The sequence below is a fragment of the Sus scrofa genome, unplaced genomic scaffold (assembly GCF_054392235.1).
Source record: "Sus scrofa isolate SSC_HxYL_T2T_F1_AM1 unplaced genomic scaffold, Sscrofa_HxYL_maternal_Yorkshire_Landrace_v2.0 dam_41, whole genome shotgun sequence".
NCBI classification, from domain to species: domain Eukaryota; kingdom Metazoa; phylum Chordata; class Mammalia; order Artiodactyla; family Suidae; genus Sus; species Sus scrofa.
This window is the reverse complement of record NW_028146965.1, coordinates 397-25,074: the sequence shown is the minus strand read 5'-3', so window position 1 is coordinate 25,074 and position 24,678 is coordinate 397. Positions and strand designations below refer to the sequence as shown.

At 37.2% G+C, this 24,678-nt stretch overlaps 1 protein-coding gene and 1 long non-coding RNA gene across 2 annotated transcripts in view; one reads left to right on the top strand and one right to left on the bottom strand.

Annotated features, from left to right (window-relative positions):
• Nucleotides 1-24,145, bottom strand: part of LOC146394311 (cytoplasmic polyadenylation element-binding protein 4-like) — a 66,463-nt gene extending 42,318 nt beyond the window's left edge. Inside the window, exons 1-2 of the mRNA XM_085009157.1 lie at nt 23,925-24,145; nt 5,989-6,070 (exon numbers count right to left, since the gene is read on the bottom strand). Coding sequence (XP_084865283.1) covers nt 5,989-6,070; nt 23,925-23,969 — 127 coding nt within the window. The 5' untranslated portion in view covers nt 23,970-24,145. The remainder of the gene's footprint in view (nt 1-5,988; nt 6,071-23,924) is intronic.
• LOC146394312 (uncharacterized) lies at nt 8,893-11,930 on the top strand. Its single transcript, XR_014836257.1, has 2 exons — nt 8,893-9,131; nt 10,946-11,930. It is a non-coding gene; the product is annotated as an uncharacterized LOC146394312 (long non-coding RNA).
• Nucleotides 24,146-24,678: the final 533 nt, after the last annotated feature.

Below are 24,678 nucleotides of genomic sequence, written 5' to 3'. Positions count from 1 at the left end.
ATGTGTATCAGTAAACATATGTTCTTGAAAATAGAGACCGACGTGACTACAATTTGGAGTGTAGGAATGGTAAGATCGAAGGAAAATTTAGGGTGTTCTGGTTATTATTCATGGTGTCTTTGTTAAGTAGCTCTAACTTCATTCCTTCCCCTACTGTAAAGATACAGAATTTACATAATTATCCCAATAGTCACTCTCTCTCACAGTGACATAAAAAAATCTCTAAAATCAACAAACTGGCTTTGTGCACTAAATTTTCAACTCTTTCATGATTTTCTTCTAGAGATTATTATGAATTCTTTTGCTTAGCAACAAAGAGGCACAGATGGAATCATCACTTGCCCACTCATTTAAGCATTTGTTTCAAACAAATTCATAGCAATGAAAAATAGTGGGGGAAGGGCCCCTAATTTAATGTGCAGGTAAAGGGGAAAAAACTCAAAAAAATTTCAAAATGCAAAGTTACAATAACTTCAGTCAGGAATTAAATACATAGCATTTCTGGAGCAGATCCTGCTCTTAAATTCTGATTAAATGAATGCAGGAAGCAAGTGAGGCAATACTGTCTAACTATATAACACACTCCCACTACTTACTCGACATATGCACTAAGGTTTCTTGGGCACCATGGGAATATGTAAAAGACTGGCACTTTAAACAACTTGCATTTCTGAATGCAATCATTGCCCACATGCAAATTAAGTATTTAAAATGCCTGAAACTCAGAGGGGTATGGGTAGATGTGTTGAGTTCTCCCTTCCAAAAACTGGAAGCAAGATGCGTTCTGTAACAATATGAAGAGTGAAAGATTCCAATTTCACGACATTCTAAGGAAAAATAAGGTGATGTTCTGATTCATAATTTAGTTAATTAATATCTGAAGAACAACTCTATACTGTTTTGACAATTTACAGATTGCCTTTGTTCTCTCAATAATTTTGCTGTCTCATTTGGCTTTCTAGTGAAATGTAGCAAATTGGATATTAAATTGTTTTCATATATAGGATTTAAAATACTCAACTATTATGAAACTGGATTGTTCTATTCTATCTGACATAATAATTTTCAAATAGTAGTTCTTGGCTCTTTATTCCTGTGCTGCCTCCCTCTGTTTTCATTCCATAAACTGCTGCTTTCTGGTTTATATCCATATACCTTTATTCCCTTTGCATACAGGAAAAAAAAAAACAAAAAACTGAATTTTCAGAGGTGTCTCCTAATGTACCGTGAATGTAATACTGCTTCATGAATCTTTATTTCACTGTGTCCAGCCTGTGCTTCAGAAGGCTGAAAGCAGATGCACTTGCATGTGGTTTCATGCTGCTGCATTTCTAAACAATAAGTACCAATTTCACAGGCGAGAATAAAAACACAAATAACAGTAAGATACAATACTCCCCAAATCATCATCTCAGCATCTATACTAGTGAGGCTTTTTCGGTGCAGGTGAAGAAAATACTTGGTAACCCTAATAATTATTATAGCGATACGCAAGCTGCCACCTCGGAGATCAAAATTCAAAAATCGGTCTGTAGCTCAGGCTCTTAGCTTATGAGACTGGGTATGCAGTGAAGAAAATGAACTCAGTCTCTGGGGAGGAACTGCTGCAGATCGTCACCAGTGTTGGTTATGGAGAAGGCAATACATAATTTCGTGGATAAAAATAACATATGGACATGCCAGCTGATCAGTGAAAGGCAGGAAGATAAAGCAGAGGGAGGACCTTTTTCCCCTCAAAGAGGTAAACCTCTGTACATGGAGAAAATGATAATAGCCTTAAAATTCTTAGAAAAACTATTTTTAAATGAACTAAAAATATATATAAATTATGAAATGAAAGCTAACTATTCCTTTTGCACATTTCTTTAAAAAAAGAAAAAGATTTCTAAACAAGCCAATTAGAATCAGTAGCACATTCATAGAGATGTTGCTGGGCAAAATAAAATTTTAAACCCATTTCATAAAGGGAGATCTTTTTTTTTCCCCAAAAGAAAAAAAAGTTGGGGGATTAAAAAAAATTTAAATAACATACCCTTACCAATTCACTCAATTGATAGTTTTTGTATCAATTTTAGGCTTTATTATTTAATCATATACCCACAAACCACATATCTATGAGGAACTGAAAATGAATATAAAAATAAAGGAGGTAATTCATAACATATTTCATAAAATTATTTTTAGGATAAAATCAACCCAAATATAAAATCTGCCTCATATGATAGAGTTTAAAAAATAACAATTTTCAAGTTAATTCTTCTAATTGAATTTTTATTCTTTTTTTCTAAAAGGCATATTATTCCCTACTAATCTCATGGAAATAATGTCCATTTTCTGTTTTCTCTGTTTCTAAGGAAGCAGAACATTATGAAGAGGCTATTTATTTTCAAAATGGATAGGAAGTTTTATATTCTTATTTTAACAGGAAAATGCATTTTTTAAAGATATTCAACTTTTATTATCACCTTTAAACAAAATCTCATAATAGAACCACTGTTAAACAGTTTGGAGTTCCCGTCGTGGCGCAGTGGTTAATGAATCCGACTAGGAACCATGAGGTTGCAGGTTTGATCCCTGCCCTTGCTCAGTGGGTTAACAATCTGGCGTTGCTGTGAGCTGTGGGGTTGCTGTGAGCTGTGGGGTAGGTTGCAGACGCGGCTCGGATCCTGAGTTGCTGTGGCTCTGGCATAGGCCGGTGGCTACGGCTCCCATTTGACCCCTAGCCTGGGAACCTTCATATGCCGCGGGAGCAGCCCGAGAAATAGCAAAAAGACCAAAAAAAAAAAAAAAAAAGAAATTAAACATAGTTTTCCTGAATCAGCTACCTAAACCAGAGGAGAGTTTGACAAGAAATAAAGTATTCCCTTGAACAAAACTGCATTTTGGTAGCAACAGACAACAATGGTATAAAGTTCATCATCTTGGTTTAAAAAAAAAAAATCAAGTATAATCACAGTCTGGCATTTTAGGACCATTAACTTATCTGTGAATTCTTTATTGTTCTTGGAAGGAAAAAATACACAAAGTTCATTTAATATGCTTAAGTCACCTTGACACTTAAGTTGAAAATGCTTTTCTCATTTGATAAGCATGAAAACAGACTCAATAGATGTTTAGTAATAATCGATAACATTTATTGAGTGTCTTCTTAAGGAACTAGGCAGTATGCTGGATCTTATTGACACATCATATCAGTCAATCCTCACAACCACTGCAAACTGTAGTGGCAGAATGGCAATTTAAATCCAGGTCTATCTGACTTCAAAACTCTTGTCTTTTCATTCTGCCACACTTCCTCTTATAAGTCACAATTTTACAAAAGCTTTGTGTTCCCACATTAGGTCAATCAGGTTTTTTTTTCCTTCTGTCATCACACTTAATTTTTTATTATCTCTACAAAATCAGCCTACAGAAACCTAGTTTAGGTAAAAATTGGTAAGAAGAAATTTAAAGGGGATATAGAATAAAGGCAGAAGTTTATGCAATAAGCCATTTAGCAAACTAGAAGTGAAGAAATAAACCTGAGAGAGTTGTTACGACTGTATTTGATAAATCAAGGAAATATTAATACTATTAGAATAATGTGTGTAAACTCTTAAAATACTAGTTAGATGTTTACCTCTTTGAAGCATCCATAGTAAAAAGTGTTCATACTTGTTATTTGTAAACTGTTTTCTCTAATAAGAGACATAAGCACTTATCATGAAAATGAGTTCTAATTATTATTCCTAGTATCTTGTACATAAGAGGCTGTCAAAAAAAGAGGCTTTCTTTCTGCTGAAGAAACCAAATACATTAAGAAAATGTCCTTTAGAAACTTCTTCTGTACTTGACTTTGAATTTTGAAACAATCATGGATTCATAGCAGGTTATAAAAAGTAGTACAGAGAGATCCTGTGTACCCTTTATCCAGTATCCCCATCTGGGAACATCTTAAATAACTGCAGTATAAAACCAGGAAAGTGACCCTGGTACAAGCCAAAGATTTATTCAGATTTCTCCTTTAGCTACTTTATTTTAGAGTGTACAGTTTTTCTGCTGCTAGAAAGAGCCTGAGACTCCCCTCATTTTTCTGATGGGAAAACAAAGGGTCAAAGAGTCCAAAAGACTAGCTAAGGTCAGAGTGTTAAGAAGTGGCACAAATAAAACCAATTCTGACAGATCATCTTTCCTCATAAACAAAGTATGTAACCAGATTAGAGCCCACCAGAATTCCCTGAGGAATTCAGTAAAGACCTTCAAAATAATCCCATTTCAATGTTAGTTCATCAGATTGAAACCTATTTTTTCACATATTGTTTTTCATCTCTCCAGACCACAAAATATTCCTCATTAAAAAATTAACTCTTATTGGTCTGCTGAAAAATAATTTTACTGCATAAGTACTATGGAAAACCAAACTCGAAGGAAAACTAGGCACTTGATGCAACAGGCTCCTTGCCACTTTGATCCCAGTGAAAAGCTGTAGTGGCTTATAAACACTGAATGAATGAATAAATGAATGAACGAGTAGACAAATGAACGAACAACTTAAGGGGGAGGACTAAATATCAAACAACTCAAATGTCTTTAAAAAAACAATAAAACTTTGTTGTATAGTAAAATAAGATTTTTTTTTTTTTTTTTTTTTGCAGAAAGATATTTTATTTTAGGGAGTAGTTTTCACAAAATCAGAGCTAAAAGGGCCCTTACAGAACATCTAATCTGGTCATTCTCAACTCTGGCTACACATGAGCATCACCTGAAACAGTAAAAAAAAAAAAAAAAAAAAAAAAAAAAAAAATCATAAGGAGTTCCCTTTGTGGCTCAGAGGTTATGGAACCCGACTAGGATCCATGAAGATGCAGGCCGATCCCTGACCTCGCTCAGAGGGTTAAGGATCTGGCATTTCGGTGAGCTATGTGTGGTGTAGATGGAAGACATGGTTGGATCCCAAGTTGCTGTAGCTGTGGTGTAGGCTGGCAGCTGTAGCTCTGATTCAACCCCTAGCCTGGGAACTTCCATATGTCATGGGTTTGCCCCTAAAAAGCAAAAAAAAAAAAAAGCAAAAAAAAAAAAATAAGCCCCACACCACATCTGGAAAGGGGCTCAGACATCTGTATTTTATTTTTAAAGCTCCCCATTATTAAATCCCTTATTAAAAGAGTAGTTCTAATTCTAAGTCCCTCATAAAGATGAAGAACCTGAGGCCAAGTCAAACTGCAATATCTTATTTAAGGTAAAATAATTAAGACAGAATCCAAGTGGGAATAGCATTTTTTTTTAACATAATACTTAAAAAGTATTTTAAGAACTACAGAGCTTCATTTTAACTTTGAGACCACTGGCCTGTTTTTTTTGTTTGTTTTTTCCTGTCTTTTCAGAGCTGCACCCTAGGCATTTGGAGCTTCCTGGGCTAGCGGTTGAATTGAAGATGTAGCTGCAGGCCTATGTTACAGTCACAGCAACTGCATTTCTGAGCCCAAGCATTTCCACAGCTCACGGATCCTTAAACCCACTGAATGAGGCCAGGGATGCAACCTGCATCTTCATGGATGCTGGTCAGACTCATTTTCACTGAGCCACGACAGACTTCCTATTGACCATTTTTAAAAATGGGAAACTAGGCCAAAAAAAAAAATCTATCAATATTTGAACTCTTCGTATTGTATAGTCATTGGCATTGGCAAATAGACATACAGGTTTGCAGCACTAAGCAGGTTTTGCCTGAGATTTAAAAAAATGAGGAGTGGTTCCTATCTTTCCAGTGAACTGCCCTCATTAGTACCATTGTAGTTTCCTTAATTGGTATTGTGAAGGGCCTACAGTGGATGTCCATCAAATACATTTGATTTTTTCTTAACAAAAAAGAGGTACATTTATAAAGTTGATGGAACTGACTGGATACAAAATATGAATCTATAATATCTTCCATATTTATCATGTTACATACATGATACAAATTTTAAACTATTTACTAAAATAAAAAAATTACATTTTGAAAATTACCTTTAATCGAATCATTTTCGGCTCTCATTATGTCGATGAGTGAACTCTCCAGTGAATGCATGTCAAATGTTCTGGGGCGATCCTGTAAACACAAACAGCCACAAACAGCTTTTAAAACAGCATTAAATTACAAAAGAGGAGAGTAAGCTGCGTTTGATGGGACACTGATCACCAAGTGACAAATTTCCTCCCTCTCTATGTAAAGCACAGTATTACTATGTTTTATTTTTAACACTTACAAAACACCAAAACCACAAAAGTACATGCCTAAGGCTCAGCAAAGACTGATTTGATTGGTTTCTAGTATCATTTCAATAAAAGCATTACTTTTACGAACAAAGCAAAAACAAACTAATTCTCATACGGTTAAAAACATTAAAGAAATATATAAATAAAATTCATAATCACATAAGATTGCAGTAATGTGGCCATTTCTGCACAAACTTGTTCCAGCCGTAATCTACTAAGGTGGCAAGCAACATGTGCTATTCAGAAGAGCTATATTTACTTATAAGCCAAGACCTGAAAATAGTCATCAAATGTCTCTAAGACCACTAAGTGGCAAAGTATGCTTGATTTTTTCTGCCAGTTAAATTAAAGGGAAGATAGGGTGTGGGGAACACTGCTGGCTAAACAAAATACATTTCACGAGAAGGTGAGGAATCTGAAAATATACAACTACCCAACTGCTGTGGTATTCTTCAGGATAAAAAGTACTGGAGATAACTAAAATTAAAGCATAGCTTGGGAGTTCCCGTCGTGGCGCAGTGGTTAACGAATCCGACTAGGAACCATGAGGTTGCGGGTTCTGTCCCTGCCCTTGCTCAGTGGGTTAAGGATCCGGCGTTGCCGTGAACTGTGGTGTAGGTTGCAGACGAGGCTCGGATCCTGCGTTGCTGTGGCTCTGGCGTAGGCCGGTGGCTGCAGCTCCGATTCAACCCCTAGCCCAGGAACCTCCATATGCCGCGGGAGCGGCCCAAGAAATAGCAACAACAACAACAACAACAAAAAAAAGAGAGACAAAAGACAAAAAAAGACCAAAAAAAAAAAAAAAAAAAAAAGCATAGCTTGATGGTGAAAAGTTGATGAAAATATTTTCAAATACTGAAGGGGAAGCTGTAATACATGTTTCTGACACACCTTAAGAATAAACACATACAAAGACTACAGCAAAGGTATTAAAAAAAAGGGGGGGGCTTCCAAAGAAATTTGAAGAGCACAATTTCATAACCATCTCTTCAATTATATTTTCTTTTTTCTTCTTCTACCAGGTATCATCTAACCTAGTGACATTTTATACTATTATACATACAATCAATAGGTTCATGATCATTACTATTTTTTCTTTTTAGGGCCGCACCTGTGACATATGGAAGATCCCAGGCCAGGGGTCAAATTGGGGCTATAGTTGCCAGCCTACACCACAGCCAAAGCAATGCCAGATCTGAGCCGCATCTGAGACCTATGCTGCAGCTTGAGGCAATGTCAGATCCTTAACCCACTGAGCGAGGCCAGGGATTGAACCGCTGAGACACAACAGTTAACTCCCTCAATTATATTTTCTCTCGCATTACCTTTTAACTTAAAGCTTTGGCTTTTTAAAGGAATTCATCTAATTTTATCCCCTTTTTTTCAGACTTGTTGGGATCTCACTTTTCTACTTTACTAGCTAACTTCTAGAACTTTAAGGTTAATAGAGCACGTCCACCTCTTTTTTTTTTTTTTTTTTTTTGTCTTTTTGCTATTTCTTGGGCCACTCCCACGGCATATGGAGGTTCCCAGGATAGGGGTTGAATGGGAGCCATGGCCACTGGCCTATGCCAGAGCCACAGCAACGCGGGATCCGTGCCACGTCTGCAACCTATCCCACAGCTCACGGCAACGCCGGATCGTTAACCCGCTGAGCAAGGGCAAGGATCAAACCCGCAACCTCATGGTTCCTAGTCGGATTCGTTAACCACTGCACCACAACCGGAACTCCTACGTCCACCTCTTGAAAGCAACTTTTGATCACTCTGCCATCTCTCCTTTGTCTTTCCATAATACTGTGCACCCTGTACTATTATTCTTTTTCCTCAAAACAGGGACCACTCATCCTAACCCCACCCCACCACATAGATATTAGGCTATGTTCACTGAATTGTTTTTTTAAGCTTTATGTTCACAAAAAGCAGAAACTCTTCCATTTTTATCCTTCCTCATCTCAAGCACTGAATTAAATAAAAATTGTATTGCATAGTCTTTTGGAAACAAAGTGTATTTGAGGCACAACTTAAGAAAGAAGTTACAATAAAATTTCACTATCTCATACTGCAGTAGCTGGACTTGTCCTCCCTTCAGCAATCACACTCATCATCAGGCCAGCCACTACCTCTTTCTCTAACACAAGACCAGTCTTGGGGGCATGAATTCTCACTGTCCGTTCACTTGTCTATGTCTCCTGACTGTCAGTTTTCCAAGGGTAGGAACTATGTCTTACGTTAAATCTTGTCAGTGCATAGAACTCCATGGTGTGCTGAGATACTCAAGTCCTCAACACACTGGACTGCCCAAAGGGCCTGAGGTGCCAGGAACACCCTGGCAGATGATTTGTTTCTGTATTATCATGTTGTACGTGTGCCATGACGTGAAACAGGTTGAGAAGCCTGGTTCTACGTATCTGTATCACTGTGCCTCACCCCAGAAGGACCTGGCTGGTTAGGAAGTATGTGTATGCTTGCTCAAAGAATGAATGAACGAATTCCTTCCAAGTAATTTTTAAATGTTTAAAATAGTTCTTTTCTTTATCTTGAGGTTTGCTTTTATATATCCCCCTTTTGGCTATGGAGCTGTAGGGGTTTGGGGAAGCAGTCAAAATAACTGTAATGGCGGTGGGGGGAGGCAGAGGGGGAGACCTCGGCCCACTTTTTTTTTTTTTTTAATGCAACCAAAGTAGTAAGCAACCTGCGAATTTCCAGAACTTGCATTTTGCCAGTCACTGAAGAGAATCAGTTGGTAAGGATTATTATACAGTATTTTTGTTTGGTTTGACTAATGACAGCTGTTTTCAGTAAGTAAAGAAGCCTCCTTTTCACCTATGTTTCTCTCTCTCTCTCTCTTTTTTTTTTTTTTGCTTTTTAGAGCCACACCCACGGCATATGGAGGTTCCCAGGCTAGGGGTCCAATCGGACTTTTCACCTATAATTTTCTAAATGGGATAGTGAAATTTAGCAAAGCCCACTCATACTCACCCCCACCCCCCAACCCCAGCCTTCTGCCTAGAACATAAAGATTTTTGCTAAAATAACAACCACTGATTAGAAAATTGGTAGAGTACATTAACACTAAAATCCTAAATGAATTTTTAAATTTTCAGTAATGCTTTGTGGGATTAAAAAACAAAAAAATCCTCTATCCTTTTACACTTATACTTGCTTTCCTTTCATTTGTAACGATTTAATATAAGGTCGGTAAATAGAATACCAATATACAAACTCTGATCAATTGGTACTGACTCTCAGATGCAGTGTCTTAGGGAGAATTTTCAGGCTCTGTCTGGATTTAGAAGAAAACAGTGTCTCAAGAGATTGCTGAGGATCACTGAATGCAAAACACAAGACCCAATGGCATAAGCACCACATTTTGCCAGCCTTCGTCTGATATGCACTCTTCCCCACAATCCAACCTTATTCCCCCAATTAAAATTACTATAAACTACATTTGTATAACACTTTGTTTCTGGTGATGCCAGGGCAATTTAAAGAGTTCAAAGCCACATATTTTATCAAGCAAACATTCTATTGTTAGAGAGGGTCCAAAGTTTATCATTCTTGTTGGCTCCCTCACTGATCTTTTCTGTCCATTTAAAATATCTAATTTTTTAAAAAGGACTAAAATGTGGAGTTCCCGTCGTGGCGCAGTGGTTAACGAATCCGACTAGGAACCATAAGGTCGCGGGTTCGGTCCCTGCCCTTGCTCAGTGGGTTAACGATCCGGCGTTGCTGTGGTGTAGGTTGCAGACGCGGCTCGGATCCTGCGTTGCTGTGGCTCTGGCGTAGGCCGGTGGCTACAGCTCCGATTCAACCCCTAGCCTGGGAACCTCCATATGCCGCGGGAGCGGCCCAAGAAATAGCAACAACAACAACAACAGCAACAATAACAACAACAACAACAACAACAACAACAACAACAAAAAAGGACTAAAATGTAATGCCCACATCATTAAGAAGTAGGTGGAGGGGTAGACACAAATAAACCCAAGAAATAAGAATAGCACAAACAATGCTGGTTTTCCTGCCCGACAAACAAAGTGTCAAATCAAAAGTGTTTTAATTTCCATATCTCATTCTTCGATTTTACCTTTTTGACTTGTCTATTGGGTCAAATATCATAACCATTTATCTATTTTCTAGAATACATTTCCCAGAAAGTAAATTAACTATAAAAACAGAGACCTTGTTAAGTGACAGCTCTTGACTGAGCTTGAGCTGATGACCAATACATGAACATGAGCCTGAATCAGTGGAAGCGAGCTTTAGATAGTAGGGAGCCTGGCATGTCCTGTGAGGTTGGACACTTGCATCCTCTAGACCTCTTTCCTGATCTGAAAGAGGAAAGAGTTTGATTAGATCGCTAATGTTCCTTTTTTGGCTCCAAAATACGTTTGTATTCTAGCCTTCTGATATCTTAAAATAATCTGTCCTCTTTCAAGATGTGCAGCTTAACTTATGATAAGTATGGCAGGAACCAAAAATGTGAAGGGGAATGACTGATCAAAGTTTCTTGCTTCTTGCCCACAAAAAGGTGGGGACAATGACTGATTAATAAGAAAATGAACTCTTAGAGTCTTAAAAGGGCAGTCACTGAATTTTCATTATGCTACACATAATGCAAAACAAAAGGCTTTTTCAAAAAATTACTTAAAACAAATTGTTGAAGGAGGATGTCCTGATTTCCCACAAAAGTTCAAGGAATTTAGGAAGTTCCCATTGTGGCTTATTGGTAATGAGCCTGACTAGTATCCATGAGGATGTGGGTTTGATCCCTGGCCTCGATCAATGGGTTAAGGATCTGGCATTGCCATGAGCTGTGGTGTAGGTCGCAGACTCGGCTCAGATCCCGAGTTGCTGTGGCTGTGTCTGTGGTGTAGGCCAGCAGCTGCAGCTCTGATTCGACTCCTAGCCTCAAACTTTTATATGGCACATGTGCGGCCCTAAAAAGGAGGAAAAGAGTTCAAGGAATCTATTATAAAACAAAAGGCACTGACAACTCTATTTGCTTCAACCCGCCATTGCCAGTTTCTTTTGGCAGCCTACGGGGAGAAAAAGGAGAAGAACAGAGCTACCCTTTACTGAGTATCTACTAAGTACGTGACATTATTCTAGGTATTTTTTAAATACTGTCTTAATTAATCTTCAAACTTCGTTATTATACATTAGATTGTATTAGTCTTGTTTTAGTGATTAAAACTAAGACTGGGGAAAATCCAGCTTATTGCACAGATAGCTTACTGCATAGCTGATCAGTTTAGGATTCAAGTGCAAGTTTTACTCCAAAGCAGATTTTGCTGCCTTGGGTAAAGTAATGGTCGTGGCATGGTGGTCAAAAGATCATACTAATTAAGATATACATTAGAAGAAAGGATCGTTCTGGGGGCAGGAACGTGCTGGCTAGTACCTGGCAAATATGACTCAGTAGACAAGAGAAAGAACAAAATGTATGTAGGATAATATCAGAGATACTAAAAACATAAGTAGAGATATAGAAGCCTCATCTTCCTTTTTCCTGTTGAGATGACAGATGTGGTCCACAAATTAGAGACCTAACACAAATGCAACTACAGCCAAGCAGAGGAGCAGAAGGGGTAGTGATAGTAATAATAATAATAATAATGGCAGCTAATATTTATCAAACTCTAATGCTTTACATGCATAATCTCATTTATTCCTCATGAAAAATCTTAAATCAATTAAGTGTTCAGTGATTATCCCACTTCACAAATGAAGAAAGTGAAGCTTAGAGTAACTTTACCAATGTCAGGTAAGTGGAGAAGGTATAATTTAAACCCAAGCTTTCTCACTCTGGAACATGTGAGCTTAATAATCATGAATGAAAATAAAAGACCATCCATTATTTTCAAGGCTCATCAAAGCAAACTTGATTACAATGCATAGTCCTCTTTTTATTTTGTAATCTTAATTGTAGTTAATACTTTGGGTAGCTTGTCAGTAACTCGTTGGTTTCGGTTTCTGTCATCTCTACTTCACCGAACAATTTCTAAAGGTAAAACCACACAACCCACTGCGAAAATCAAAGCTGATAAAAATAACCCTATGACAAAACAAATTACTATTTCAAAGAATAGGGTCTGTCCTTTTAATATACACCTGAATAATCCTGACTGCCATAGCAAAATAGGAAGACCTATATCAGCAAATAACTGATGACATGGCGTTTTATAACATCCCAGAAGGAGCCACAAGAAGCACATGAACCTGTTGGTCTATTACTATCAACTTGAACAACTGGACTGTAATTATGCCACAAACCAAAATTATCATTTTGTATCTTTTTAAAAATAAAACCAGATGGATAATTTAAGTCAGTGTTTCTCATACTTAAGAGTATACTGGAATCATGTGGAGGTCCTGTCAAAACACAGACTACTGGGTCAACCAGCACAGTCTCTCAGTCAGCAGGTCTGGGTACAGTCCAAGAATTCACATTTCTAACAAGTTTCCAAGTGAAGCCAGGAACCATACTTTGAGAACTGCTGAGTTAAGCAGTTCCATTGTACAGGTTAACTTCATTAGATACTTGGGGGTGTCATTTATAGTTTATATGCTGGTTGACAGCTGTGATGCAGTCCAGCCTAAATATTCTACATCAACCATTTTAAGGTTTCCTTATGAAGAGAAGAGCTTTGCTCTCAAAACCCAAAACAAAGCCCTCTCTTCTAAGCTCTAAGATGCATAAATTGGGAAAAGATTACAGTCAAGTTCAATTTCAACAAAACAACTGCCATGACCACTCCATTATTGGTTCTTGTCTTCTTATATGCAAGTTAGCATTACTAGACTTGGTCTAAAACACAAAGTGTACTTAATCGAACATAACACTATTAAAAACCAAAGTCAAAATTCAGCTACTCCCTTTACACATTATCTTCCTATAGAGACATACATTACTGTGAGCTTTACTTCTCAGACTTCTATGTATCTGTATCAGTTTATGGAGGGTTCTCTTTCTGGCTTAAACATTCCCTGGTGATGAAAGAAAAGGAAAGTACTTTGGTTTGAAAGGAAAGTCTATGCCAGTGTATCAAGCTGCCCAAAGAAATAGGAAGTTTGAGATGTCAGCAGCGCCCATAACTAATCAAAAGTAACTAAGGGAATTTTAATCCAAGATTTAAATATTCTGGATTAAATATTTAAGCCCACAGACATCAAAAATTGACAGTATAGTCAACTTTCAAGACTCTACTCCCAGATGACCCTTCTGTCCCTGTGCAGCACAAGTCCCTTTTCCCCCTGTATCTCCTTGGCACACTGACATCCCGTTTGATATTGACAAGCTCTGTTAAGACTACCTGCCCCCCCCCCACCATTACCCCTCTCCCTGTCCCGCTACTGGACTGGAAGCTCCTCTTTCCCCACAATCACAGACTGTAGCAAGTGTGTAGCATACAGTAAGTGTGTAGCATACATTGTCACCATCATTCCTAAACTGGCTAACACGTCCCTCCTGGCTTAGGGCTGTGTCACACATGAATGATGTTATGCTCCTCACAACCATCATGTAATGTAGGTACAATTACACTCCCATTTCAGTGTAACTAATTTTAAGTAATTGCCTTCAAAGTCACCAAGAAAGTGGTGGAGTCTGACTTCAGAGCAGAAGCTCAGAAAAGTGGTCCATTTAAATGAACCTTGTCATGACCCCAGAAATTTCAATCTATTAAGACCGGCAAGGTATGAAATCCTTCACGGTATACAAGGTCTGAATGCAGAGAACAACCGTCAGAGGTTAAAGTGAAAGAGGTAATTATCTGAAGTAGAAAAAAACCACATTTAGTAGTATCTCATATTTCTTACCAAAGTCCCTCTTCAGTCAGTGCTTTCTCATTATGACCACTTTATAATGAGGCAAGGAGTCTTACAGATCTTAAGCTACCAAGTGCTCCCTAACAGAATAATAAACTATAACAAAATTAATCAATGTCTTCAGTGTATTACTCAATTGGATCAATGGCTCCATTTGCTCCCATGTGAACTGATGAATTGAGTCTCTCTAGAAAGCCTTTGAAAAAATTTTTCTTTTATTCCACCTTCACTAAATAAACCACACTCGTTTTCAGCATCAGAAATCCTTAAAGTGGTAAATATTTCTTGTCACCACTTAACTATATTAAAAACACAACTTGGCATTCTAGACTTGATTAGTGAGTTCCTGGATCAACAGATCCCTTTTTCTTGCTAACTATTTGTTCATTTTCACCTTGCCTGGCAGAGAAAAATAATTACAATCTATTTCAAGCCCTGCATTTAAATAATCATTTACTAGACAAGTGATCTTGACACACTGCAGCATCTCTGAACCTTGATTTCATCAGCAAAATAAGGATTGTACCTCCCTTATAAAACTGGGGTGAGGAAAAATGAGATATGGTCTGTGACAGATCATGCACAATGCTGCCAGTTAAGAGACCCGCTAAATAAACATTCCGCCCTGCCCCTTCTCTTTCGGATGAAATGGCAAAAGAGCCTGAAATGAATATATTACATTAGGCATTGTTTGTATCTGAATAATTCAGCTGTTCTTTGCTACTTCCTGTAGCTCATTTTCACAGGGAAAAAAAAAATAGGAAAAAAAAAAAAAGATTTTTCCCTACCTAATCAGTTATTCGGGGCAAGAGGTCATTAGTCAGGGCAAGTGGGTAAATACTACTGAAACTCTGCCCTAAGGAATGAAGTCATTTAGACCCTTCTGGCCATTCCCCTATCTTTGGCTGTTTACTGGCTGTCAGCATTCCTCTGCTCCCTGTCTGCTGGGCCTGATCAGGGTTGGCCTGACTTGCAGAGAGAATGGTCGCCATGTACACAATCTTTATTCCTAAACTGAGGCTTGTATTCTGTAACCCATAACACCCATAAGGTCTCTTCTCTTTCGTGAGCCCTGACAGCAATGTCAAAAGACAGCCTGAGCCCAGTGTCAGCCTCTGGGCCCTCACAGCTCCCACCTCTATGTCCTTAGCTCTCCAGAGGCTCCTGAGCTGAAGGCACTTCTCAACAGGCACAAAGCCAAGAGGTCACCGGACTGCACACTTCAGAGGAGGAGCATGTCTGCCTTGGTCATGTACTTCCAGCACACAGGCCACAGAAAGTATCAAACATTTGTGGGTTGAAAAAGAGTAAGAGATGAAAAAGCGTGTATAATCCAAAGGCCTGCAAAAGACCCCAAAAACCTTTCAATTCCCCTTAAGAAAACAAAAACAGGCTAACAAACAACAATTCAACCAAAAAGCTCTGGGTCCTGTCCTGTTCTCTCTCCTTCTGGGGATCCTTCCCCTGAGCCCACAGAAACCTGAAAGTGGGAGAAGGCTGAGATGGAAAAGAGGAAAACTGGACAATCTCCTCCCAAATTTTTGGTCATCAGCTGATGTTCTGGTGTTTTGTTGGATCGATCTCTCTCTCTTTTGATGGCCACCAGCACCCTTCTAGGCCCAGAAGGGAGATGTGGCCAATAGTGGTTTCTTTAGAGATTAGCACGCCAGGTTGAGTGGTGAAAACAGGCTGAGCAGGTACAACAGAAATGTGGGACTTGCTTCAGTTTTTTCTATCTTCCTGTAAAAAATAACTAGAGGATATTTTTTGTATGTTTTTAAAGGGGGGAAAAAAAAACCTCTCTTTATCTTGTAGAGACACATACTAAACCATTTACAGATGAAGTGATACAATATCTGGGAAAGGCTTCAAAACAACATGAAAGCAGGAAGAGAGGGTTAGGAAAATAGACGAAAGAGGACTGTCCACTGTTGGAAGACAGGGGACATGTAAATGGGAGTTTGCCATACTGTTCTGTCTAGTATTGAATATAGTTAAATTTATCTATCATAAGAAATTGAAAAGACTTGGGGGATGGGGTGGGAAATACTGTATCTAAAGAGGAAACACACCTCTTTTTGTTTTGTTCTTCCCCAAACAAAAAAACAGTTGGTCACTAAATTTTTCAGCAATGTTCAAGAAAATGAGAGCATCATTTAGGCTGATTCCTACTATTAAGTACAGTGACTTTATTAAAAAAATTATGGTTCAGCGTACAAAATTCTTCTTTAAAATCAAGCTCAAATTACCACACGCTAGTTATACAACGGTTTTCACATTTTAAGAATCTGCGCTATTTGCAAAATTTTGAATTGATATTTCTATTTGATGACACGTTCTCATACCAACAGAATCTTTTGAAAGCTAAATATTAGACATGTTTCATTTTATCCTCAAAAAGATCAGACAAAAGAAATGAGAAAATAAAAGATCAGGAAAATTGAGTAGCTTGCCTTAGGTCACGGAATTAGACAGCGGCAGAGCCATGGTTGGAACTCAGATCTGACGTTTATACCATAATTAGGAGATTTTTCTGAGTAGCAATGTTCTTACATTAACTGTTCTTGTTTGGTTTTTTTAAGGTCTTTACAGACAGAAAGGTTACCGTAGCTATTTTACTGCCTAGCACAAGACGCATTCCTCAAAAAACACCTGGAAGAACTGTTATTAAAAGTATGTTGCATAATATTTAAATATAAATATGGCTTTAAAATGTATAATACTGAGGAATTAAATATAACTTATTTTAGATCTATAAGAAAACAATAATTGGGATACATCTGGTAAATATTCATCAAATTGAAACTACCCAATATAAATTCTCTACAATATGAAAACCATTTGTTCAGGAGTTCCCACCATGGCGCAGTGGTTAATGAATCCAACTAGGAACCATGAGGTTGCGGGTTCGGTCCCTGGCCTTGCTCAGTGGGTTAACAATCCGGCGTTGCCGTGAGCTGTGGTGAAGGTTGCAGACGCGGCTCGGATCCCGCATTGCTGTGGCTCTGGAGTAGGCTGGCAGCTACAGCTCCGATTCGACCCCTAGCCTGGGAACCTCCATATGCCGCGGGAGCGGCCCAAGAAATGGCAAAAAGACAAAAAAAAAAAAAAAAAGAAAGAAAACTATTTGTTCAGATTAAGGCTTTACATTTTAAAAATTCAGTTTGCAAAAAAATAAATAAATAAATAAAAATTCAGTTTGCAAACATGAGAGAGGACCTGTAAGTGGCTGAGTTTCTTTCCTTGACATATAATGAGACCTGCTACCCACAGGCTAAAGTTTGCCTTTTGTGGTACCATTTTGTTACAGAACTTAAAAAAACACGTGTTGTGTACAGGTATATATTTATAAATGTGACCATTAATAAACTATTTGGAAATGCTATTTGTACACTGTTCCTGTTATACCTAAAGTTGAACCTGTTAGCTTGCCTTAAAATTTAAACGGCTCATGGATTAAAATGAAATATAACTATTAGGCTAGTTGCTAATTAGTTTACAATGAGAAAAAAATGAATGTTCAGGATCAAAGATTAGCACAGATCAGTAATACATTATTAATCAAATCAAAATAATTTTTATGAGATATCTAGTCCTGTGCCTAGTCCATAACAGGAGGTGCTCAAATATAGCAGGTGCTCATTAAGTATGTGCTAAATAAGTTAATTAGTATAAAAAGCAGAACTTAATTCCAGGATAAAAGCTAAAATACACCCAATTCAAATTTGTGGCACGCTTTCCTGTCTCTTATCAGCACAATTCTAAATTCTCCATTAAAGTATAGTCTCTTTTAATGTACCCAAAAACAATCAAATGTTCTAAATTTCTTACAACTATAGGCAAAATCTTTCAAGCTCCTGAAAGATGCAGGCTGACAATGCCAATAAAAGTTTAGGTATACATACAAATATAAAACTTCTCTTCAAGAAAATTGATAATTCTGCTAAATGTTTTATTTGTCCTGGGCTAGCATCTAGCTTATTCAAAAGGAGTAGTCTGACAAATGGAGCATATATAAGATAAGCAATATGAAGGAGTGCTCAAAATCTTTCATAGATACTCAAGTTTTTATAATTAATTTCATGATTTTACTCAATTTTAGAGAGCCATATTTTATTTTATTTAAAGAATTTAAAAAAAATTTTTTTTTCTTTTTTGGCTGCCCCACAGCATATGGAGTTCCTGGGCCAGGGATCAGATCCAAGCCACCTATGCTGCAGCTGTGGCAACAAGAGAGACATATTTTAAATTAAAAAAAAAAGTAATTGGAGTTGGCTTAGGGTAAACGAATCCTATTAATAGCCAAGAGGATGTGGGTTCTGATCCCTGATATGGCTCAGTGGATTAGCGATCCAGCATTTCCATGAGCTGTGGTGTAGATTGCAGACAAGGCTGGGATCCAGTGTTGCTGTGGCTGTGGTATAGGCTGGCAGCTATATAGCTCCAATTCAACCTCTAACCAGGGAAATTCCATATGCCGAAGGTAAGGCCCTAAAAAGCAAAAAAATAAAATAATTAGGCCACCTAATACTCAAAATACCTCACAGTAACCCTTCACTGCTAGGTATTAATATGTTGATGAAGTACTGTGTTCCCAAATTTAAGTGATTTGCTCAAGATCACATAGCAATTAGAGTTCAGAGTCAAACTTAAGGCTGTTTAGATCCAAGGCCTGTGCTTCGGTCTACTACATTTTTGGCCTCACACAACACCCTCTCTCAGTAATTTTCTAAGTTTCAGCTTCAGAAATCGATTAAAAATAAGATCTATACCTTTATCTTTCTACCTACTAAGAATTTTCTGAAAACCTGAAAGTGAAACTCCTTCTGTTTCAATATTACGAAATATGATGAGAATCTATAATAAATTTGAAGAAATTATATATGGCTATAAATTTATCATGGTAAAGATATACTTTAATTTCTACAAGAATAATTTTCTTTGAACAATTAAATATGAGTTTTGTCAGGAAAAGTTTAAATGAATGCTCACATTATAAATGCCCTGCCTTAAAGAGAAATGCATTATATACATTAGTTTATCTGTGATGGGACCAAAAACTGAGGTACAATACAGCGCTGAAAAAAATGTGATAATGGAACTTCAAGCTTATTTTCCTTATGACAAGAGAGAGAAAAGTCATAAGGAAAATAAATTTAGACTGTAAAACTCCAAACAGATATATGTTAACCTTAAGACTACTTTTCCATTTCTTTCTCCTGAACACAAAAACTATTCTCAAAAGCATAAACTCATGAACTACGTAGCATCTTTCTAGTTGCAACTAGCAACAACCACATTCAGTAGGCTTGCAATAAACAGGTTTTTCCTGAAAGACATTAAACAGTGTTGATCATATTCCACGGCTTCTCCGAAGACACAACAAAAAACAGTAAAAAAAAAACTCTACTCCACCCAAGTTTTGATTCCCTCAGAAAAGCAATTAAACCGAGTTCAAAGGCTTTCTACAAAAAGGAGTAAAATTGCAACTGGTAGGCGTTTCCCAAAGTTTTCCTAATATAAGTAGTCCCCACTTCTAATATAAATAAATACAAAGTCAATCTTTCTTACTTCTAAGATCCCTCTTGGGACTACATGTAAAAACAAACAAAAAATGTAATACGGTTGCACTTTAGCTAATTTTAATAATTCACCAGGACTTTTCAGAACTGAAGCAATGTAGTAACTTTCTGTTTTCAAGTATAAGATGCTATATATAATTTTAAGGATCAATAAACTGACAACGCAAGGAGATTTATTAAAGGACATGAATTATTTGTTTGATTAAGACAGCTTAACAAATCCATGGTGACCAAGTAAGAGCAAATGGGCTCTAAATCCTACAATGTCTCCCTATCAATCAAGTTTTAGGATTGTCTCTGTGACAGATTTTGTCTGCTCTCTCTCTCTTTTTTTGACCTACTTCTTGGTTCTTAGCTAATGGAGATGGGGACGTAACTGAGCTGAAGATGAGAGAGTACAAGGATATATAGCACACAATTCTCCTTTATTTTCCTTTAAGGACAGAAAGATCTAGGCACCACTCCAAAGAAGTGCTATATTCAAATACAATTATTGGCAGGTGCCCCGATAGATTATTTGGTTTTGACATTAGGATTCCAGGATATGTTTGGCAGGATGGGTAGATTTTCTTCCCCCTTAATGTAAGGGTCAAGCCATGCCTTTAGTCACATCATATCTTCATTTTGAAATAAAGACAATAAAACCAAACCTCATAGGGGTGAGAAACCCAACATAGGAAGTGAAACAATGTATGCAAAAGCACTTAGCTGAGTGCCCAGTATATGGTATGTACCAAAAACAAAGTATTAATCTGAATATTATCTAAGTTCAATATTCACTGTAAAATTTTTCTTCTCATCTTACATGTTTCTGGGAAGCATCCTCGTCTTCACCTTGAGTGCGAATAGTAACAACAACAACAACAGTAGTTTCTACTTCATTAGATTGTTGAATGAATTAAATGAGTTAATACATAAAAAACCCTCAGACTATCATTGGTATGTTAGCTATGTATGACTCCATATACACTGGTTTAGTTGTATCTGAAAACTGGATTTAAGGCATGTTATCTGAATTCACATAATGAAAACTTTAAGCAAAAATAACTAGAAACAAATTTAATACAAAGAAAATCCCCAAATTTAATGCCTGTAATATCAGTTACTTAGAGGGTTATCCATATATTTGGAATCTTTGCTCCTGCTCCATAAACATGGATAAAAGAGAAGGTTAAGACTGGCCAAAACATTAATTTAAAATGTCATCATTAACTTTAATTCACTGTATGTACCCAAACCTGTATTAAACAAATGTAAAAACCCTTATGATTCATTTGAAATGAAAATAAACAATGCCCAGTATTAGTTACATTTCAGGTTGATTATTTCCTCTTACTATAATAATCCCATGCTGGCCTTTGATTGAATACCAATATTATAACATAGCCATGTAAATTCTGTAATTTCTGTGGTAAATTTCAAGGTCTCTCTATAACACCTGAGGAATTATATCTAATAACAACTGAAATTGAATTAATAATATCTATAAATGTCTCTCCTAAAATTAATAGTATCTAAGGTAATAAATTTAAATAAGATAGGAGTGTTTAGGGAAAAAATGTGGCCTGTGATTGCAGCAGTTTAAATTTCACAGTAGCTTGCTTTATGGTCATAAGGAACTTAGGAATCACCTAGGTCACTCCTCTTCACCCCCTAATTTTATGAAGAAACTGAGGCCCCAAAATGCTATGACACTGATAGGGCCAAGACCACAACCTAGGTGCCTGGGCTCCTAGTCAAATGTTCCTTCAAATTTTCTATATCAAATTTAACCAAGTAATTAATATCAACTCAAAACAGTATTTTTGGTGCCAAAAAATTAATTCAAAAGAATAATTCTTTAAAACACAACTACACACACACACACACACACACACACACAGAGCCTTCATTTAAGTAAGCACCACAGTACTCAGTTACCCAGTTAGGAATTTCTTGTCATAAGATTTTTTTCAAATTACTTATTTTCATTGTGACTCTCAAATCACCCCAAATCTTGCTCTCAGCTCCCCACCTCCCAATCTCTCTCTCTCTCCCTCTCTTCTCTCTTTCACACACAGAAATACACACACTCTTCTAGAAATAGTAGGTATGGCGAGCAGAAATCAACAACTTAGTTTCTAATCCTACCATGTTTGAGCCAGGTATACTGACTCACCCTTTCCTCATCCTCAGCATAATAGACAACAATTCTAAGGGAAGAGTTAGTTTCTAACATTTTTTAGTTATCAATCTTAGACTGTTTTATTATTTCATAAATCTGCTTAATCTCTAAGAAACAATCTGAAAAAATTTCACATGTTAAATACATCTCATTAACTCCACAAAATATTAATATTGTGCATATATATGTATTTATTTTCTGAAATTTTAATTTTTCCTAAAGTAAACTTTTATCAAAAGTCAGTAAATTGAGAATGGAAAACAAACTCTGAGGGCACATAAATTCATTCTGTTGGTTTATAGTAGCAAAACAAAACAGAAAAGTATTTTCAATTCTGAGCCAATCTTAATCCAGCTAAAATGTCAAGAATGCCATCTTAGGTGTTTAAATTAGAAATATGTGAATAATTGATAAAAGTTACCTTTGCATTAAATTTCCCTTAAATTTATGTTCAAAGGATTATCAAAACCAACTTTTAAAAAACAGACTTTCATGGGATTGCCAATGTCTTAAACAGCCTTTTACCTGACCACTAAAGCCCGATTATTGCTCTATTTGGTTTCAGTAAAAACAGCTTTCTAGAAACAAAAGCCAACAGCGTTTTTTATACCTGGGCAAAAATTTATTTCAAAAAATCTAAAACTAAATTTAACCAAATATTTTAGGATACATCCTAACCATTACACCTGAATCTTTAGAGAAGGGATATTTAATTCTTTGGACTGACTCGGGGTTTTCTTAGTAAACTTCCCCTCCCTCTGAGCAATTACTAATTAAAACAGATAATTCTACTTGGACTAACATCATATTTGGTGACATTGGGACTATTGTGAAATCTGTTTTAGCCTCTGCAGAAAGACCTCTAAAATAACCCTCTAGATGTAGCACATGTTTATGTGTACACACACATGTATACGTGTATACAGATATATTTGTTAATCCTCGCTTTTTAACCTAGAGTTTGTACTCTTATTAGCTGTGTGTTCTTGGGCAAGTTATTATATCTTCCTGATACTCAATTTTTCTTATCTCTAAAATGGGGATAATAATAGAGCTTACCTTGTGGGTTCACTGTGAAGACTGACTCAATGTTAGCTCATCACCTATATAAATTTCTTAAACACATCTAAATGATTATACTCCCAAAGTATACAAATTTAGTGGAGCATCTGATGTTTATGAAAGGGAATTATGAAATTCCTTTTATCTAATATCTACCAACTAGACTATTTGCTCATTAATTCAAAGACATCAAACAATGTGACTCTTGCAGAATAAGGATACACTGGTGGCAGGAAAGACAAGTGATCTTTGCCTGGATCTATTTTTAGGAATGGTTTAATTATCTACACCCCTAGTGTTAACACTGGAAAATAAACAAATGGGTGAAAGGCATCATAAAAGAGTCACTCTGAGATCAACAGTTTCACAGTATTCAAAAATAAATGGGGATGAAGAAAACATTTAGATCATTTCTCTGGCAGTCCTTACTGACACAAGGCAGGCCAGAATTTGCAAAAAGGTTTAGCAGGAATTGCCAAATTAATGAATTCAGACTATTCAGACTGCATGGTTCAGAGAGGCTTCAGGGTTAAAATATAACCAGTGAGAAAACTATAATTCAATAGCTGGTTTTCAGTAAATCACTACTTTACAGTGGAGAAAAAAAATTTGGGAGGTTATGTGGTTATGCACATAGGCAGAAAATGTCCATTAATTTCCGCAATGATGAAATATATTTATATCTATACGTTACTTATTCTCACTTACGTAGGGAAAACCAACCCTGATTCTCTTGTCAGGCTAGAAGGATATTACAGTTAATAATTATGACATCACTAGTTACCTGGTATTCATAATCATGCCAATTTTTACGATTACCTATGGGAAGATAACAATAAGAAATCCCCCCCCCAAAAAGAAAAAGCCCAGCTGAATATTTTGTTCCAAATTACACCCTTCTCCTGTCGAAATACTGTCTGGTAATTAACGCATTTTCTAAGAAGAGCTCTGATATGAATACAGACAATTCAAACTCTCTCAGTTACAGAGATATTACACCATGCATTTCCCTATTCATCTTAATCTTTTAATGGAACATAATCTTACCGGAAAAGGAAAAATGTTGTCAGCCCTGTTCAAGTTATCGTCCATCCAGGATTTAGGAGCAAAGGCAGAGCTGGGGCGAGCATACTTCTGAAGCTGGATATGATTGCTTGCAAAATTCTTCTTCAAAGGCGAAATGGAGTTCAGGGGCGTTATTCCTCCATTCAGCCCTCTGCGGTGATCTCGGCCTTGGGAACCTCCCCAACCACCATATCCACCACCTCCTGGGCTCCAGGAAGAAGATGGTGTAGGAGAGGGACTCTGGTAGCTGCTCCACGGAGAGGGGGGCTTGTTAAGATTATTTGCCAAATGAGGCAGCTGGTTAAAAGCAGCATTTTCTGTGTGTGAAAGGTGGGGGATGGGGACTGGCAGGAGACCTCCTTTGCTGCTGATGCTGGCTGTGATGATGCTGGAAATGAGCATGATGAGGATGGTGCTGTGAGAGAGGCCCAATCTGCGGAGAGAAGCTGCCTCCGAAGCCAGGGCTGACATGATGGGGAAAATTTTGAAACAACAGAGCACCGTTATTAGCCGAAGCAGCTGGGACCCCTCCCTGATGAAAGAAACTTGCGTCTTCATTGATGATTGTAGAGGAAGAAGGCGCTATCGCTGCTGACCAGTTACTGAAACCAGTAAGAGACGATGCACTGGATGTCAAAGGTTGGGTGGAAGTACCTAGCCCTGTGGCTTCTTGATAATCAAACCCTGACAACACAGGTGATTCGATTCTTATTTTCTCCTTTCCGTTGCCATTTTC